An 18,096-nucleotide genomic window follows, 5' to 3' on the forward strand; every position below is an offset into this window, starting at 1 on the left:
ACTGCCCTGTTTGCGGTGTGTGCCTGCTTCGCAACCTGCTTTTTTGTATTCCTCTTGGATCGCTTTGTATTTTTTCAGATCCTTTGCTGTCCCTTCTTCAGACACCAAAGGACCTTTTGCAAGTCCGCTATGCCTCTATGACAAATGTACCCCCCTTGTCCAACCCACCCCCTCAAATCTTGTTCCTGAGCGGGTGGGTGAGCGTTTCTTCTCCTGATAAAATTCCCCGGAGAAAGAGGGCCTTGTGCCCGGTGCCCACCTTTAAATACTCCTTCCTTCCTACCACATTCCGAACCCTAGATTTACGGCTGAGATGGCCCAGCCCTATTACTTGGTGGTCCCGCTCTTTCCTTCTCTTCCTTCCCTTATCTCTAATCAATCCTGTACCTTGGTGTTCGGGCTCTGCTCCCTGGGGGTGGTCTCCACTGAGACCCCTGGTCCAGCCACTATCCCCCTCCCCCCCTGGGGACGAACCAAGGGGCACTCTAAATATGTTAAAACATCTGGTGGAGCAATACCAATAAACCAGTACTCTGCTATACAGGCATACTGACGGTGAGGGGAAGAAATGCACAACTGTTAAGAAGACATTCGCTTTCTGCCGGAGGGTTTTTGTAGTGGCATCCAGGAGGAAGCTTCACAGTAACGTTGTGGGGGTCTGAGACGCAGACTTTGCATTAGGGATGATTCTCAATATCCTGCAAGGGCTACATGGACCCCTGCCACACCCACCACGTCTTCTGCCGACTCACCGTCTCGATGTACTCGCTTTTGTTGTACAACATCTCTCCAAGCTCCATTGCGACTCAATTGTCAATACGGGTACAGCCAAAACCTGCTCTGCTGATGCTAAACTGATTTTTGTCCACAAGGGTTTCACTTCCGGGGTCAACAACACAGAAGATGGACTACTGTCTGTGAGCTCCGCCCTCTGTCACATCCTTCAATAGCTTCGCCCCGGTACAGTAACCTTTCCCCCCAGCGGCGGCCATCTTGTCGGAGGCGGTCCGGAATGCGCGTGCCCATCCAAAGAGCGAGGCGGGGGCGGGGCCGAGGGAGGAGTCAGAGCAGGAAGCGGGGAAACTAAACTTTCAGATGTACCTATCTGAGGAGATGCCTTGAGCAGAAGGCCTGAAGTGTGGCCGGTTTTACCGAGTGAGCAGCTTCCCTTACAAAACGGGACTCGTTGCGGTGCTCTCAACATGGCCCTGTCAGAGGACAGCTCTCCAACCAGCCTTTGTTGTCTTTAGTCTTCCTACGCAGGTGCGTTAATTCAAAAACAATGTTAACATACCTGCAAACATTTTGGAAGAGGAAAGTGGGAGATTAAAAAAATATTAATAATAACCGGCACAATGTATGTATCCTATTTACTTCTATTATGCCCTGCAACGTGTCTATCGGCGTGCATGGGACTTACAAGTGCTGCAGGATTGGAAATCAGAAATTCAAATATAAGTTTTTTCCATACCTGTCAGGAGCAGAGAAAAACCGCTATGGTAGGCAGAGAAAGTGTGACAAAAATGTTGTGCACTTTCTTGCAGGAGCAGGTTTTCCGGTATTCAGTGCTTAATTTGAGCCAGTGGTTTCTGGTGCTCAGCACCAGCACTTATTTGACAACACCGCACTAGGACAGTCTGCCACGTGGTGGCGCTGCTCATCTAATTCAGAGATGAGCAGAACAACAGTTGTTTATGAATAGAATATACATTATAAAATTAATAATACCTGCTACCCCAGCCATTTTTTTAGCTTTGGGGACCTGGAATAATCTGAACTGTCGCACTTGCAGGCAAGAGAGAGGGCTAGCAGTTGTTTTGGCAGCAAAGACTGGGCGATAGGTGGTGCAAGCTGCAGTGGCCTCCTGGTCAGGGCCCTAGCACTGTTTAGTTTACAAATTAAGCACTGCGTGGCAGTGCATAATCCGAATCACACCAGACCAGCACTTGCTATCTTAAGCCTGCCTAGGAAACAGGTTTTTGCATGGAGGCGACAGGAGCGTAGCCTTGAAATCGGTAATCTGCCTGAATTGGGAGGGTTGGCATGTATGTGTTCATGTCATTTTAAGGAAGATGGTGAACTTGCGAGCCATATCTATAAAATGCAACTGAAATGCATGCAAGGTAAGAAGAAATGTTTTACGGCAATTGGGAAAAGGAGGACCAGGGTTACCACCTTTCCCAAATAAAAATACCAGCCATCTGTTCACATTTTAAGATTCTGTAAATGTCCAGATGTGATACTCCAATTAAACTTAATATGAGATCGTCAGCATTCATATTTAACATGGCCTTTCTGTCTTTGTTTACTTTACTTATCAGTCCTGGTCATTAAGTCCGCTGTAGAACACGTTAAAGTGTTTTAATCTTACATTTGCTATTTACAGTATTTACTGATAAGGGGGAAAATGACGATTTTAGATGATTTAAAACATTTTTGTACTGGTATAGACGTTAAAATACAGATCATTCCGATATAAAATAGGCCATGTGGAAACCCTTCTTCTGGAATCAATTAATTTTGGGTCAGGGTGTGGCGGCGAAAAGGCGATGCAATCACGTGGGGCGAGTCATGATAAGCAGAGTCTGCCAGTCAACTCAGCATTGATTTTTTTTAAAACTGCCACAAAATAATTTGCAATAAGAAGAGACATACTTATGGGGTTAAGGCACATGCAGCACAGGTCTTCGTGTGCTAAGCATTTTTGAGGGGATAATTATGGTAAGATAACTCTAGCCATTTACGTACTTGCTGGAACAATCTGTGTTTTGTCTGGTTAGTCTTGACTGATAAAGCGGCATAGTGGGTTAATATGCTTGCTGCAAAGTATATCGTGTAACATGCAGAACACATGTTATTTTTTGCAGATAAGTAAGTGTATTACTACTTTTGACATATTCTTTTCCTGCTCGCAGTTGATAAGGTACAATAATTCTAATATATCAGAGAGAGCTATGAACCGCATCAATGAGCTGTATGCGAAGTGTAAGGCATTGGTTTAGAACCTTGCTGTGTTTTTTTCTCAATCTGACATTCTTAGGTTGCTAAAAGGTTTTTTTTGGTGAGTAATAAAGTCTGATTAGTACAAACAACCCCAACCACTGCATTACTTTTTAAATACTGACTTTGTATTTCTCTCTATTTTACACAATTTTTTTTTTTTTTTTAAAAGACCTTTATTGTACAAAATGCGTTATACACAGCTTCTAGCTTACAACCTCTGGGGGCCAGCCACGTGGATCAATAGTTATATAAAATATTGCCAAATAAACACAGCCATATGGCCGACAACCCTGGGGTCCGGCGGCGAAATGTTTTAGTGGTACACATAATCAGTAAACCACACATCTCAATAAGTAAACAGGCCTGTAAGATTTTGTCTGTTTGTAGAACAACAGTGGTGTTTTGTCATCTTCATCATATGGGTAACAGCCCGCTCCCATGAGTAAATATTGCAGGTGGTTGTATCAGTAAGTTTCTCTATGGGAACGTGGAGCATAGATGTTGAAAAGCAGTCCCATGTGATATCGCAAGTGCGTTAATAGGCGTGTGTCGATGCAGCTCACTATACCTAGAAGGAGAGGCTCGTGTTGGCGGCGGCGTCCGGTAGGAACCGCCACGGCCGTTATTTTTTTTTTATTTTTTAGTCTTGGACATGTGGCGTCTCTCATCAACGGTGGTGCAAGCGCGATGGCCGGTATTGTGAAACATAACCCGGATCTATCTGCCCGTCTTCAAGTAACGTGTGTAGCAGTCATTCCCCTCAGGTCGTGTTTTTATGTTGTCGTATCGTATTGGCACTTAGAAGGGGGGGGGGTTGACATGTCAGCCAGAATATGGTGTCTAAAGTCTCTTGCGCAATGCATACAATGTCTTCGTTAACAAAACCTAAGAAGCCTGGTCAGTGAACAGGACCAGCATGTCAATAAACACGTGAAGCATAACATGGGAGTATGTGCAAAGGGGGACAAAGTGTGGGTAGATGTATCTATGTGCTTGAGGGAAAGGAAGGTAGTGTTGCAGCGTCAGTGTAGGTCCGGCGGTCGGGAAATGGGATGCATCATGTAATTAGCTTGTTGGCGTAGGGGGGGTTCCATCACAGGAGTGCATGGATAACGTCTTCAGAGTGCAGCCAGTGCGGTGGCCACGGCCAGGGCGCATGGTGAGAGCCTGATATGTGGAAGAGGAGATAGGGCGAAAAGCGCTTCACCGCCGACAGCAGGGCAAGCGTCGTAGACATTTTGGAGCATGGGAGGTTCGCAGGCGAGGCGCAGTGTATTGTTCGGAGTATGTTGGAGATGTGGAGGCGTAGGTCCCGACTTGAGTTACCCTGCCAAAGGGGGGGGGGAGTGGATGGGGGGGGCAGTGGGCGCAGGCGCGCCCCGCCGTGTTCCTTGTGTATGTGTGAGGTTCAGATACGGACCCCTCAAGTGATTCCCTGTTCCAGGCATTTCTGCTGAAAGGACTGAAGGATGTCATCCCAGTGCTGTGCAAGGGGGAATTTTCTAAGTCCCGTCGTCTCTTCCCGCCGTAGAACAGTGCTTTCCGCTCGTGCCCAGTTGGTGAGGGACATGTACCAGTGCCGCATATGTGGGGGTGCGTTGGCCTTCCACCATTTGGTGAGCAGGCGTTTGGCCGTGATCAGCCCTAGATCCCAGAACCGAACCGGCACCTTATTCAGTTTTGTGCGGTTATATAGTCCTAGGATGCAGGCCTCCCACGTTTTCGGCACCTGTTCGTTGGTGCAGTGCGTAAGCAGCGCTGTTACCTCATCCCAATATTGCTGGACATTGGGGCACAGCCAAAGCATGTGCAAGAGGTCTGCACCCACCAGGGAGCAACGTCTGCAGGCAGTATCGGTGACCGAAAAGTATCTGTTTATCTTATCAGGCGTGAGGTAGGCACAGTGCAATATGCAGAATTGTATGACCTTGAAGCGGGGGTTGCGCGGGATGTTAACCGGCCCAGCCAGCACCATCGCCCACTCCTTGTCTGTCCAATCTCTCCCTCTGTCCGTCGCCCATTTCTCTCTCAACTGCGAGGTGGAGGGTTGTGTATGAATCATGCCCATAACATGGAGGTATTGCATAAAGTAGTGTGTCGGTAGCTCCTCGGACATGTCGCCCCAGGCGGCAGTCAGCGTGCGGACGAGGGACGCGTGCAATAGGAATTGTCCATTCGGGAGGGCTGTGCCTTCCGTGAGGTCCGCAAAAGAGAGAAGGGTACAGTCAGTGTATAGGTCTCCTAGCGTGTCCACGCCCGCATTGGACCAGCTCTCCAGCATAGCGTCCGTTAGTACTCCAGTCATCCTGGGGGTACCCAGCAGAGGGATTATCGGGGCATACGGTACCGTCGCTCGGGTGAGTCGCAGGCATCGCAGAAAACACCTGCGTGCCATTGCTAGGTACAGATGCGGTGGACGAGGAGCCCGGGTCAGCGGATGAAATAGAGTGCATACTTGTAACTGAGACCAGGTGGTGACGTCCGTGGCAGTGTCCCCTAGGTTTTTACCACTTAGCCATCCCGACACCCACTGCATCTGCGCCGCTAGATAATACAATTCCATGTTGGGGACTGCCAGACCCCCCGAGTCAGTGGGCATGTACAACTTTGTCAACGCCACACGTAGTCGGCCTGCGTTCCAGATTAGGCCCCGGAGTAGGACCTCGAGGTCTCGGAATACCCTGTTGGGGACATAGGACGGGATGTTGGCAAAGTAATACAAGAGTCTCGGTAGGACTATCATCTTGGCCAGTGCTACGCGGCTGGGCACATTCAGGGGTAAAGTCCTCCAAAATCCAATTTGTGTTCGAATGGAGGCGAGCGCTCGCATCAGGTTCCCCTCCAAGATATCCGTAGGGTTACGGTAAATGTGGATTCCTAGGTACCTGAACTTTGTGGGATACCATTGCAGCCTCTCACCACCGATGTAAACGTCGCTCTCGGGTGTGCCCGGGTCAAAGGAATAGGCTCCAGACTTAGCCCAGTTGACTCTCAAGCCCGACATCTCCTCGAAGGTGTGGAAAATGTCAGCGAGGGATCCCGGGACATTAGTCAAGTCTCTGACATAGAGGAGGAGATCATCTGCGTATAACGATATCACGTGGAGTCCAGCCGCCATCGGTATTCCCCACTCCTCACCCCGGGTCAAGAGGATCGTGGCTAGGGGTCCCATGGCCAAGGAAAACAGTAGGGGTGACAGGGGGCAGCCCTGCCTGGTGCCTCTCCGTACGCGGATAGCATCAGAAAGTAATGTACCAGTGCGGACCTGAACTGTGGGTCTATGGTACAATAAGTCAACCATGGTCTTGTAGCCATCCCCCAGTTCAAATTTCTTCATGACCGCCCGTAGGTATGGCCATTCCACCGAGTCGAATGCTTTCTCGAGGTCGCAACACCAGGCACCCGGCGTGTGGCCAGTGGTGTGTTGCGTACTCCTGTATACGAAATAGGCGGCGGATGTTATAGGAGGTGTGGCGTGTTGGTACAAAGCCATTTTGATCATGATGCACCAGGGTTGGGACCAGGGGGGCCAGTCTCCGGGCCAGGGTGGAAGCAAGGATTTTATAATCTGTGTTGAGGAGGGCCAGGGGGCGGTAAGAGCCCAATTGCTCGCCATCCCTGCCGGTCTTAAGTAAGGAAATGAGGTTAGCTTCATTGAGCGTGGGGGGGAGGGAGGAGTCTTCCGCAGCTGCAGCATGCATCTTTAAAAGCTGGGGGATGAGTATATCCGAGCCAGCCTTGTGAAATTCGGCGGGTAAGCCGTCTGGGCCAGGAGATTTGCCGTTTGACAGGTTGAAGATGGCTTCACGGAGTTCCTCAGGAGCGAGTGGTGCCCCGAGGTCGTCCTGCTGTACGGCCGTCATATGAGGTAGCTGCAGGGGTAAGAGATATTCTGCGATGTCAGGCTGCGGGTCGCGGAGCCGGGAGCGATCTAAGTCTGCGTAGTGGGTTATGAATGCCTCGTGTATGTGGCGTTGTGTGTAGAGTAGCCCCCTCCCTTCTACACGTATCGCCGATATTGGGGTCGCGCGGTCTTCCCGTGCAATCAGCCAGGCCAGCAGTTTGCCAGATCTATCGCCTTGGCGATGCGTGCGGGCGGAGTGTGCAGCAAAGTTTAGACTGCGCAAACGTTCCAGGAGGCGTACATGCTCTGTTTTTGCTTCCGTCAGGGGGTCGCCTGCGCCACCCACCGCGTCCCGTTTGTGGTCAGGTAGTTCGGTTTCTAATCGTGTCAGGTCACCCTCCAGCTGTCTCCGCATGTGGCCCTGTGTACCCAAGCAGTGTCCTCGAATCACCACCTTGAAGGCGTCCCACTCGATCTGGGGGGAGGACGCCGTATCAGTGTTGTCTTCAAAGTATTGGGCAGCTTGCGTGAGAAGGGAGTCGCGGAAAGCCGCGTCTAGTAAGAGGTCTGGCTGGAGTCGCCAGGTGGGGATGGGCGGGTGTGGACGCTCCCATGCAATGGCCAGAGTGTGTGGATTATGGTCCGAGTGTGTACGGCCCATGTATTGTGTGTCTGCAACCAATGGATGTCACAGATTACTTGTGCTTTGTAAATAATTACTTACTTGGAACTAGCAGTCAGTCACAGCGGAGCCAGCGCTGACGCTGCACGCTAGACTCCAATTCTCCTTCGCGCCCTCGCCACGAGCAGAGGCCACGCCCCCTTTTTAGGCCATGCCCCCTAGCCGATCCACCTCACCGCAGTGGTATAAATCATGTGCATATTCCGCTCGCGCAGCGGGCGTGACGTTTGCGCGCCGAAGGCGCGCCTAAGGCAAGCCCGTCTGCGCCCGTCCGCGACCGACCGGGACTAGGGGCTATACCCCCTATCGGTTCTACCCCAACTCTGCCCATACCTATTCGTTACTCGCGCAGTGAGCTGCTAGCCATTAACAAAGTCAATACGAATACAAAAACTCATCTGTGCACCCAAACCGGCCCTGGCTCATCCTATGGACCCATTTCCTGCCTCGCCTGCCGTTGGTCGAGCATGGGTCAAACCCCAACAGACCACCCCACAATCATCGGGAAAAACCAAAACCATCTGGCACTGAAATGTCTATATTTTAACGCCAGATCCCTACCTAAACACGCCCTGGACATCTGGGATCTATTGATATCCAAGGCCCCAGACCTGGTTTTTATTACCGAAACCTGGCTATCTGAAACCAGTGCTCCAGACCTAGCAAATGCCCTTCCTCCTAATTACAAAATTATTACACAAGATAGACCGGGCAAAAAAAAAGGTGGCGGAGTCGCGGTGATCTTCAGGGATCACCTGATGTGCCTCGCCGAACCTACAACTGTCTATACCGAACATCAGACCCTACCTTTCAAAGTACTTTTTGAAGGCCTTACCATTATAGCCGGAGCAGTCATATATAACCCCCCAGGGCAACAGGCTAGCTTAAGCGCCAAACTACTGAACCAACTGCTACCACTTTGCCTGAAAAACAGAAACTATATGGTAGTCGGCGATTTCAACATCCATTATGAAAAAGCGGATGCCCCTGGATCTTCCCAACTGGAATATGACATGGGAATTCTACAACTGAAGCAGTGGATAGTTGGCCCCACACATTCAGCCGGCCATACCTTAGACCTACTATTCACCACCATTGAGTCGACCGATATTAAAGAAATCCTACCCCTATCCTGGTCTGACCACTCCATGGTATCCTTCTCATTTAAACTTCCCGGAAAAACCTCTGAAGCCCAGAACTACCCCGCCCATGGCCAGCAGGGCCTGGAGGCTAATTAATGAATCAAACTTTCAAAACCATTTTCTTGAGACAGCCACCACACCTGCGGACGATTCTCCCGTCTGTAAAGACGCCGCTCTATTAGATGCCGGAATCCGGCAAACGTTAGACAAACTAGCTCCCATGCGGGAATCGAGGAAAAAAAACCACAAACGAGAAATGGTACACCCCTCACCTCAAGAAACTCAAAAAGGAATGCCAAAAAAACGAACATCTATGGAGACAGATGAAAGATAGTGAAGCGAGAGCAAACTATATTACCAAATGGAAACAATACATCTCGGCCATTAAAGATGCAAAAAAGGCGCATTTCACTCAACGCATTCATGAGAACAGCAACTCAGCAAAAGAACTGTTCAGAATAGTGAAGGAGCTTAGCAAACCACCCAGCACCTCACAAACCCTCACCCCCTCAACCGAGGCTTGTGAGCGCATCAGCACTTTCTTCTCCGATAAAATCAATAGAATATACTCCACCTTCACTCCCCTAAATACCCCTAGCAAGCCGGACAACCCTGGCGAGCAGATAATGACATCAGAAAGACACAACGACCAATCAGACTCAGTCAATACACCTCGTCTAACTAGTTTTCAACCACTCTCTGAAGAGGAGGTATTAGCTCTACTGAGCACAGTCAAATCCGGATCCCCCTCGGACCCCTGCCCCCACTTCGTGTTTTCCAAAATCGCACCCACGCTCTGCCCCCTTGTCACTCAACTCTTCAACAAGTCGCTAACCACCGCTACTCTCCCTGGAGCCTGGAAACTGGCCTCCGTGACCCCCCTCTTAAAGAAAGCAGGATCCGACATTTCTAATCCAGAGAACTACAGACCTATCTCCCAGCTCCCCTATATATCCAAAGCCTTGGAGAAGTCAGTCAATATACAACTGACCCGGTATCTAGAAGATAACTCTCTCCTGGATCCATCTCAAACCGGCTTTAGAGCTAACAATAGCACCGAGGCAACGTTGCTGGCAGTGTCGGACAGTATCAGATGCTCCACTGATCAAGGGGGATCGGTGGCGCTGATACTGCTTGACCTGTCAGCGGCGTTTGATACGGTTTCCCACGACTGTCTGCTAAACACACTCCTGAGTAAAGGAGTGCAATCAACAGCACTGAACTGGATTCGATCCTTCCTGAGTAATCGTACCCAGGCAGTGCATATGGGTCAGTTCCACTCAAAACCCAACACCATCGGCTGTGGGGTCCCCCAGGGGGCCTCATTGAGCCCCACTCTTTTCAATGTCTATATTTCATCACTGGCCGACATTGGAAGGAAGTGGGGCATTGGCATATGCTCTTATGCTGATGATACACCGCTGATGGTGGCAATGGATGAAGGGCCTGAGACAACAAAGAAAAAGCTTCACGACTGTCTCTCCGAGATGGCCCAATGGATGCACAACCACTGCCTAAAATTAAACGCCGGTAAATCGGAGATTCTGCTGTTTGGTGGAGCCAAACTTATATGGGACGCCACATGGTGGCCACCCACACTAGGACTAGCCCCCACTCCAAAACAACATGCGAGAAACTTGGGGATCATCATGGACGACGCCCTGTCCATGAAGGACCACCTCCGATCACTCTGGGGCAAGGGTTTTGCCATACTCAAACTTCTCTCAAAGATATTCCCCTGGATACCCCTGGATTGCAGACGCTCAGTCACCCAAGCCCTACTGGTTAGCCGCCTGGACTATGGCAACGCATTATTCGAAGGGATGAACGAACAACTCTTCTCCCGCCTTCAGGTCTTGCAAAACCAGGCGGCCAAACTGGTCTGTAATAAAGGCAAGCGAGACTCTGCATCGGAATGCCTAAAGAAACTTCATTGGCTACCGATGCGCCAGAGAGCTGACTTTAAACTCCTAAGCCACACGCACAGAGCTCTTCACAAAACTGGCCCCACGATTCTCCAAGGGAGGATCGACTTCTACGTTCCCAACAGGAATCTACGATCAAGTCAATCAGCTCTGGCCAAACCTAAGCGTATCTACAAAGTCAGAACAGGTGGCCGCGCCTTTTCCTACCTGGCAGCCAAAAGATGGAATGACCTACCTTCCGACCTTAGACACACCACAAACTATCTTCAGTTTCGACAAAAACTGAAAACCCACCTTTTCCCTAAAACATAACCCTTCCCTAAAACATTACCCCCCAGCAATACCTCAGTAGTCCCTCTTGGTTCATAGCGCGTGATATCCCTTGGGATGAGTGTCGCGCTTATAAATACCGGAAATAAATAAATACCGGAGGAGGTCAGTGGTCACCATAAACCTGTCCAGGCGTACATGTAGATCATGCGCGCCCGACCAGTAGGAATATGTCCGTGTCGTTGGGTTACGTGTCCGCCATGCGTCATGTAGGTCCCACTGTGTAGCCCAGCTGATCAATGCTTTCGTGGCGACGTGTGTCTGTGCACCAGTCGGGGGTGGGGAAGAGCGGTCTAGAGTCGCGTCTAAGACGCAGTTGTAGTTACCCCCTAGGATCCACGGGACCCCATGCCAGGTCACCAGTACCGTCGAGAGGCGGGTAAAGAAACTACCCTGGTCAGTGTTTGGTGAGTACAGAGAGGCCAGTACTATTGGCTGTCCATCTAGCCTACCCCGGGCTATCACGGACCTGCCGTCCGGGTCCCATGTGTGTCCATGACCGCCCATGGGGTTCCAGGACGGACCCACAGGAGCGCTCCGCGTGCGAAGGAGAAATACTCAGTGGCATAGAGTTGCCCACGCCATCTGCGGTGCAGAGCACACACCTCCGCCTTGTTCAAATGTGTTTCCTGTAAAAGCGCTACATGAAACTTATGGCGCTTCAAATAAGAGTAAATCTGGTATTGTCTCGCTGGTGTATGCATGCCCCTGACATTCCATGTACATATCCTAATTTCAGCCATTATCGTCACTTGTGCAAGATCCACCTTTGTCAACCAGCCCCAATTTTCTGGGTGTGGCCCCCCACTGACCTCCCGGCACCCTCCCCATCTCCAGACCAAACACAGCTGCAAACATATTAAGGAACGACCCAGGCAGTTCCCAAGGGGTGAGGGTAAAAGGGAAAACATGGAGCCTAGAAGAGGCAATACAGTAAGAAATACCAAAAGGTCGGCTGCGCAACATGCTGCCGTCCAAACACTCAAGTGAGCTGAAGTAAACTTCTAACTATACAGTTCTAGGGGGTGGTAAGCAATTGGCACAGTGGCGACACAACAGTAGTGTTCTCAAGGGGGGTAGTGTCCCATCCCGGGCCGGAAGAAGAATGTGGGCCATATCTAACAGACTTTACCGGGCATCAGCAAATGTAATGTAGTGGGAGAGTGTCCGTTTGTTGCAATGATTGGAGGGAAAGTCTGTGCGAGGGCGCACACCTCCGGCAAGGTCGGGTCGGGGACCGCCAGACCAGCAGCAAGTACGGTAGGGGGTGGGAAGGCGTCGCAATGACATAGTTCAAGCATTTGCAATGTCTGTAAAGTATTACTCACTGTGTGTCGCCGATTCCACCCCATACGGAGCAAGGGGGGCCCCTCGGCCATCGCCGCCAAATAACCCGCACCCCATGACGAGCAGGGGATGCGAATGCGTAACGGTCACCGCTGCGTGAATGTTCTGAAAATCTCAAGGGGGCCTCCCCTCAGCCGAGTAAATCCACTGTTTGCGGTGTGACTTCAGGTGGGTCTGCAGACTGTTGAGAGTCCGGTATGCCGTAGATTGCCTCGTCGTGGGGAAAGTGCGCGGACTGGCATGTGGGGCAGAGGACGGCGCAGGAGAGCTACTGATTTCCGTAACCCTGCGTAGCGCATCCTGTTGTTCCTGCAAGACTAGATCTGCTGGCGGGGAGCGGGTCGCCGTTTCCTGTGAGGTGTAGGTGATTTGCGCCTGCGTCGCCGTCTTGACCCCCGGGAGCGCGTCATCGTAGCAGTGCCCTGCGCCCGACGAGGTGCCTCCTCCACCCCACCATCCAGCCTGGCTTCAACCTCTTCGGGGCTGGTGAAGAAGTGTGTCTTATCCTGCGCCACCACTCGTAGACGCGCCGGGAAGAGGAGCGAGTATTTGAGACCCGCTTGTCGCAGCCTGCGCTTCACCGCTAGAAAGGAATGTCTCTGCCGCTGCACCTGAACGGTGTAATCTGGGAAAAACATTACTGTGGCATTGTCTATTCGAACGTCTCCTAATTTCCTGGACTCGCGCAGGATGGCGTCGCGGTCTCTGTAGTTCCCCGGGGGGAGGGATCTCGTGGGCACCCTGTGGGCTCGCTCCACCACAAAATGCTGCGATAGTGTTCCCTCCGGCAAGAGGTCACTCAGCCAGTCCTCCACGTGGCGCGTAGGGTCCGTCCCCTCCCCTTTTTCCGGTATGCCAACCAGTCTGATGTTGTTTCTTCGCGCCCGTCCTTCCGCGTCCTCAGCACGTTCCTCCAGGAATTCAACCCTGTTGAGGAGGTCACGTATGTTTGTCTGTTTGATTCACTCGGGGTCCCAGATCAGTCACCGTGGTTTCCAGCGTGGTGGTGCAATCTTGTAATTTCTTGTGGTCGGCCTTGAGATGGGTCATATCAATCGCTACTCTGTTGATCTTATTTTCTAGGGAGGTGCGAGTCTGTTGGAGGGACTCTTCCAGGCGTTCCATCACAGTTAACACACTATCCAGTTTGGATTTCACATCGGTATCCATTGTGGGCGGCGATTTGGCCTGTTTCCCTTTTGTAGATATACCGCCGGTTCCAGTGCGCGTCCTCACCCCTCCAGACATGGGCAAAGCGACGTGTGTGAGTGGTCACGGTCCACAGAGAAGGCAGGTCCCAAAGGAGAGCCCCCGCAACGGTGCTGGGGCAAGTAGGTCACCAGGTCCCCAGTCTCCAAGCGACTGGAGGGGTCTGCTCCAGCCACAGGGGGAGCGTCGGCAGGGCGCTCACTCGTCCCCACTCCAGGGGGGTTCTAGTTAGTGGTGGTGTTCTGCCCAAACAAAGTCAATGGGATAGGGTATGCGGGAAGAATGTCCAAAGGGTGCGGTGTCACCGCGGCCGGCAGCGCGGTGCAGGGTGTAGGGTGTCAGAGTCGCACATTTCGCAGCCTCATGGCGGTAGGACCCCCGGCGGCAGTGTGCCGCACCTAGTATTTGAAGTGGCAACAGTGTCTCTCCGTCTCCCCGCGTGGCGTTCTGCTGTGGGCAGTGGGCAATGTCAGCGACTGTCTGGCAGCGACTGGGGTTATAGCACAGGTGTGCTGCAAGGGAGAGCACCCTCGTCAGGGTTGCGGCTCTCCTCAGTGGTGTCAATGTCTTGGGGAGGCCACCAGCAGCCCTCGCTCACCAGTCAATCCTCCCAGTCAGCCCAGGCTCCTCACCTCATAGGGGATCGTCCCACCGGTAGTTCACAGGCAGGTGATCGTCACACGTGCAGCGCTCCACGGTCCCCAGAGCTAGGCACGCAGGATTGCAGCGTGGCAGCAAGGAGGCAGCCACTCCCGGGCGCAGGTCTCGCTGGGCCCAATAGCGCGTCGTATCTCCCCCTGGTACCTCCAGGCGCTAGTCCAGTGCCTGTGCAGTGGCGTAGCTTCGGTGGGGTTTGCCTAAGGCCTCCACAGCTTCCACTGCCTTATCGATCGGTAGGGTCCATCTGGTGTTGCCTCCGCGTTGCTCCAACAGCGTGCCAGTCTCCTGCTGCGTGGATGGCAGATGTTGTTGTCCAGGAGCGGGGGGGAGGGGGGAGCCCCGCCGCGGCATGTCAGCGTGCAGGGCGGTGGGAGACGGTCCGCCCACAGTCGCGGCCTCCGGGTGCAAGAGTAGGGCACTGTACAGACCGCAACTCGGGTCCCAAGTCGCCACGTTTTCCGGGTCTCGCTCAAATGCGGCTGCAGCGGTCGAAGGGGTCACATCTCCCCGCCGCTGGTTCACAGTTGCCCCCGGGTCGCGCTGCCGTGCCCAAACACACACCCACTGCTGTTGCAGACTGTGTGTTTTGGTGCAGCAAAAACTGAAGAGTCAACATGGTCCACATCTCTGTGTGCCATTTCTACAAACCACTGCCCGTGGCATGGGTAAGTCACCCCTCTAGCAGGCCTCACAGCCCTAAGGTAGGGTGCAGTATATAACCGGTGAAGGCACAGCTGCAAGAGCAATATACCCCTACAGTGTCTAAGTCTGTTCTTAGATATTGTAAGTGTTGTGAAGCCTTATTGAGTGTTCGTGGGCTGGGAGTTTGTCATTACGAACTCCACAGCTCCATGATGCCTTTACTGAATGCTAAGAAGTTTGATATCAAACTACTGAGCATAATAAACACACACTGATGCCAGTGTTGGATTTATTGTAAAATGCACTCATAGGGCATCTTAGAGATGCCCCCTCAAAAACAGCCAACTCTGGTGTGCAGCTGACTGGTCTGTGTGAGAAGTTGGCCTGATATATGATGCTCACTAGTTCTAGTGATCACCTTGTATCAGGCCAAACAACCCTTATGGTGATTGGTTGTAAGTCAACCTTATAGACCAGCTATCCTAATGGTAGCATGGACAAAGCAGTCTTTAGGCTAAACTCTTTTGGCATGTGAAGCCAGCTGTTTTACCACAATATAACCCCTTGAATACCAGATGAAAGGACACCACACAGGTTTTTATGAAAATAAACAGTATATTTATTAATACCAACACCTCTGAACTCTTTATGAGGTCAGAGGGCTAAGCACATGACAAACTCTTAGGAAAAATACGTTTAAGTTGCACGAATTACAATGGTGCCCTAGGGGCACGACAAACCATATACTAAGTAAGTGGAATGTGAAAGTCAATAGAAGAAATGGAGCTGTCCAGAGGCTGTAGGATCGATGGGACCACGCTACACTAACACTAGGTAAGTAATAGGAGGCCCACGGAACGCGTGTGCAGAGTGTTAACTCACACGCGAGATACGTAACAACGTCTATGGACAGTACAGTTCAAGTTAAAGGTGAGTACGGACAATCCTGACTAGGTAGGACTAAAACGACTGTGGAACTAGACACTAGGACAGTTAAACTACCCTGGAGCACCGAAGTGCCCTTGTTACCTCACCCACGGGCCGCGGGTGCATAGGTGTCAAAGTGCGTCGGGTTCTCGCGTTGAAGTCAATGGAGCCTGAAAGAAAAGATGCTGCAGGCGACCAGGAGGAAGATGTCCGGTGCAATCCAAGGGTGGATTGGTGAAGAAGAAGACCTGAAAGCAGAGGGGACAATGTTCACAGTCACTAGCCAGTGACTGGAGTGGAACCAGGAAGGAACCAGATGTTGTTGTCGCGATCAGGTGAAGAGTGGACGCTTGACTCTGCAGCCACGTGGACCAGGAGGTGTCTTCGACGACCAGGATGGAGGCACAAGCTGTCCCACGCAGGCTCTCGCTGTCGGCGGTGTTGGATCCGGAATCGGCGTCAACAGGCCTTGGCAAAGGCAACCCACGCGGTGAGTGGAGAAAGCGTCTGGTGCGGACTAGGAGAGTCCGGGGTGCCCCTCTTTTGGAAGGGAGCAAGGGCCAGTCTGGAGCAACCAGACCAGCAGCAAAGATTCAAAGGTTCGTTGTCTGGGAGGCCACTAGCCAGCCGGCAAGTGACCAGACAACGCGTCGAGCAGCAACAAAGCAGAAGGGCCCCACGCAGATCTCGTGGATGCTGGAGGGCTGATCTTCGGTGCAGGAGCTGCTCGGGGTTGGGGCTTCTCAGTCCCCAGAGCACTTGGTCGAGTTTACCTCGGGAGTCGTGCTGGAAGCGAAGTGCAGTTTCTTCCAAGATGGCCGGTCCCACGTGTCTCATCGCACCCACGGGTCTCAGCTTTGCTGCAGATGTGGGTTGAGGTCGGAGAGGTCTGGGAATCCGGGTCTCGTCGGGCTCTGAAGTCTGGATCCTGGAAGGAAGACGACAAAGGGAAGCCGCTGGACGCTTGATGGTGCCTGCTTGTGCAGGGTGGATACTCCTTGCCCACAAGGGAGATTCTTCAGTCTTCTGTGGAGCAGAACGTCGAAGTCCAGAGTTTCTTCTTGTAGAATATGTTCAGGATAATCTAATTTGGAATGGGACCAGCTCCTACCTTTATCCTGCTAAACGGGGCTGCACTACTGACTAGGTCCCTCCCCTGGGTGGGACCCGGAAGGGGGGTGGTTACACCCCCTATCCTTTGTCCGGTTTCCTGCTAGAGCTGGGGCTGGAGTGCCCCAGCAACTGGTTTGAACCGGTGTATGCACAGGGCACCTTGTGTGCCCCAGGCATGTCTCATTCCTTTCAAGCCTATCCTACCCAATACACAAAATCCTGTCTGGGGTGGTGCTACCACCTCCCGAGGCAGGAAACCCTTTGTCCAAGCCGTCCTCGCTGGAAGGACTCCCAGCAGCAGGAGGTCAGACTTGTGTCTGTGGTGGCAGCATCCATTTTGTGATGCCAAGGCTCGAGTTAACTTTAACCGGGGTTCTCAGTTACATACATGTTGTGTCCCTCTAGAAGGGTGGAATGCTACCCCCGTCGCCAGAATTGGCGAGGGGGTAGTATTCAAATTCGTATGACACCTTACTCGACATGTTTTGATAATGTTATACCAGAGTTAGCATTTAACCGCGAGGATTATAATGCACTTAAGAGTATATGGTATAGCGTTATCATGGAACAGCTATTAGGACTTGGTTCCGCAAGCTGCAAACGGGCTCAGCTCATGCCAGAGCACCATCTCACATAATTCCAAGCACTCTGCCTTCAGGATTGATAAGGCCTTCCATAGGAGTGACTGATAGGAATATATGTGTCCATTTTAGGTTTAGATATAGGGAACTATATCTAAAGCAGAGGGTGATTACACCACCTTGCCCCAGCTGTCGTGCAGCCAGTTGTGTCTGTTTAGATGGCCAGCCAGGGGTGGCATAATACATGCTTCAGCCCCTGGTAGGCCCTGGGTACACCTATGCCCTGGATACCTAAGGTATACTGTACAGGGACTGATAAGGTGGCCCAGTACCAATTGGTAAATGCACCTAAGGTACATGGTTGTCAATTTAGAGAGAGAACAGCTAGGCTGTGGGTCTGATTAGCAGGCCCACAGCCAGGGAAAGTCGTAAACCAGTGAAGCAAAAAGCAAAAATCTGGGGTGACCATAGGATTGCAGACCCCACTCTCCTACAGTCTGCACCAGCTTGCCACTTTCAGACATGTTTCTGACCCCCTGAGGTGGGAGGCTTGTGCTCTCCTGTGTCAGACACAAAGCCTGCTTGGGGTGTAGTTCGCTTTTCACCTACCCTCCAGCAGGAACAGCATTCAGGGCTGTGAGCCTCAAAAGGTTCCAGCCCTTAGTGATGCCAGCTGGGCCTCTCCAGCTAG

At 51.9% G+C, this 18,096-nt stretch overlaps 2 protein-coding genes across 2 annotated transcripts in view; one reads left to right on the top strand and one right to left on the bottom strand.

Annotated features, from left to right (window-relative positions):
* Nucleotides 1–928, bottom strand: part of DCTN5 (dynactin subunit 5) — a 66,903-nt gene extending 65,975 nt beyond the window's left edge. The window contains exon 1 of the mRNA XM_078664801.1: nt 753–928. Coding sequence (XP_078520927.1) covers nt 753–800 — 48 coding nt within the window. The 5' untranslated portion in view covers nt 801–928. The remainder of the gene's footprint in view (nt 1–752) is intronic.
* A 139-nt stretch (nt 929–1,067) lies between these two features.
* The window catches only part of PALB2 (partner and localizer of BRCA2), a 107,928-nt gene continuing 90,899 nt past the window's right edge, over nt 1,068–18,096 (top strand). The window contains exon 1 of the mRNA XM_078664800.1: nt 1,068–1,263. The gene's annotated coding sequence lies outside the window, so the exon portion shown is untranslated. The remainder of the gene's footprint in view (nt 1,264–18,096) is intronic.

This window comes from Lissotriton helveticus, chromosome 10, assembly GCF_964261635.1.
Source record: "Lissotriton helveticus chromosome 10, aLisHel1.1, whole genome shotgun sequence".
In the NCBI taxonomy this organism is placed as follows: Eukaryota; Metazoa; Chordata; class Amphibia; order Caudata; family Salamandridae; genus Lissotriton; species Lissotriton helveticus.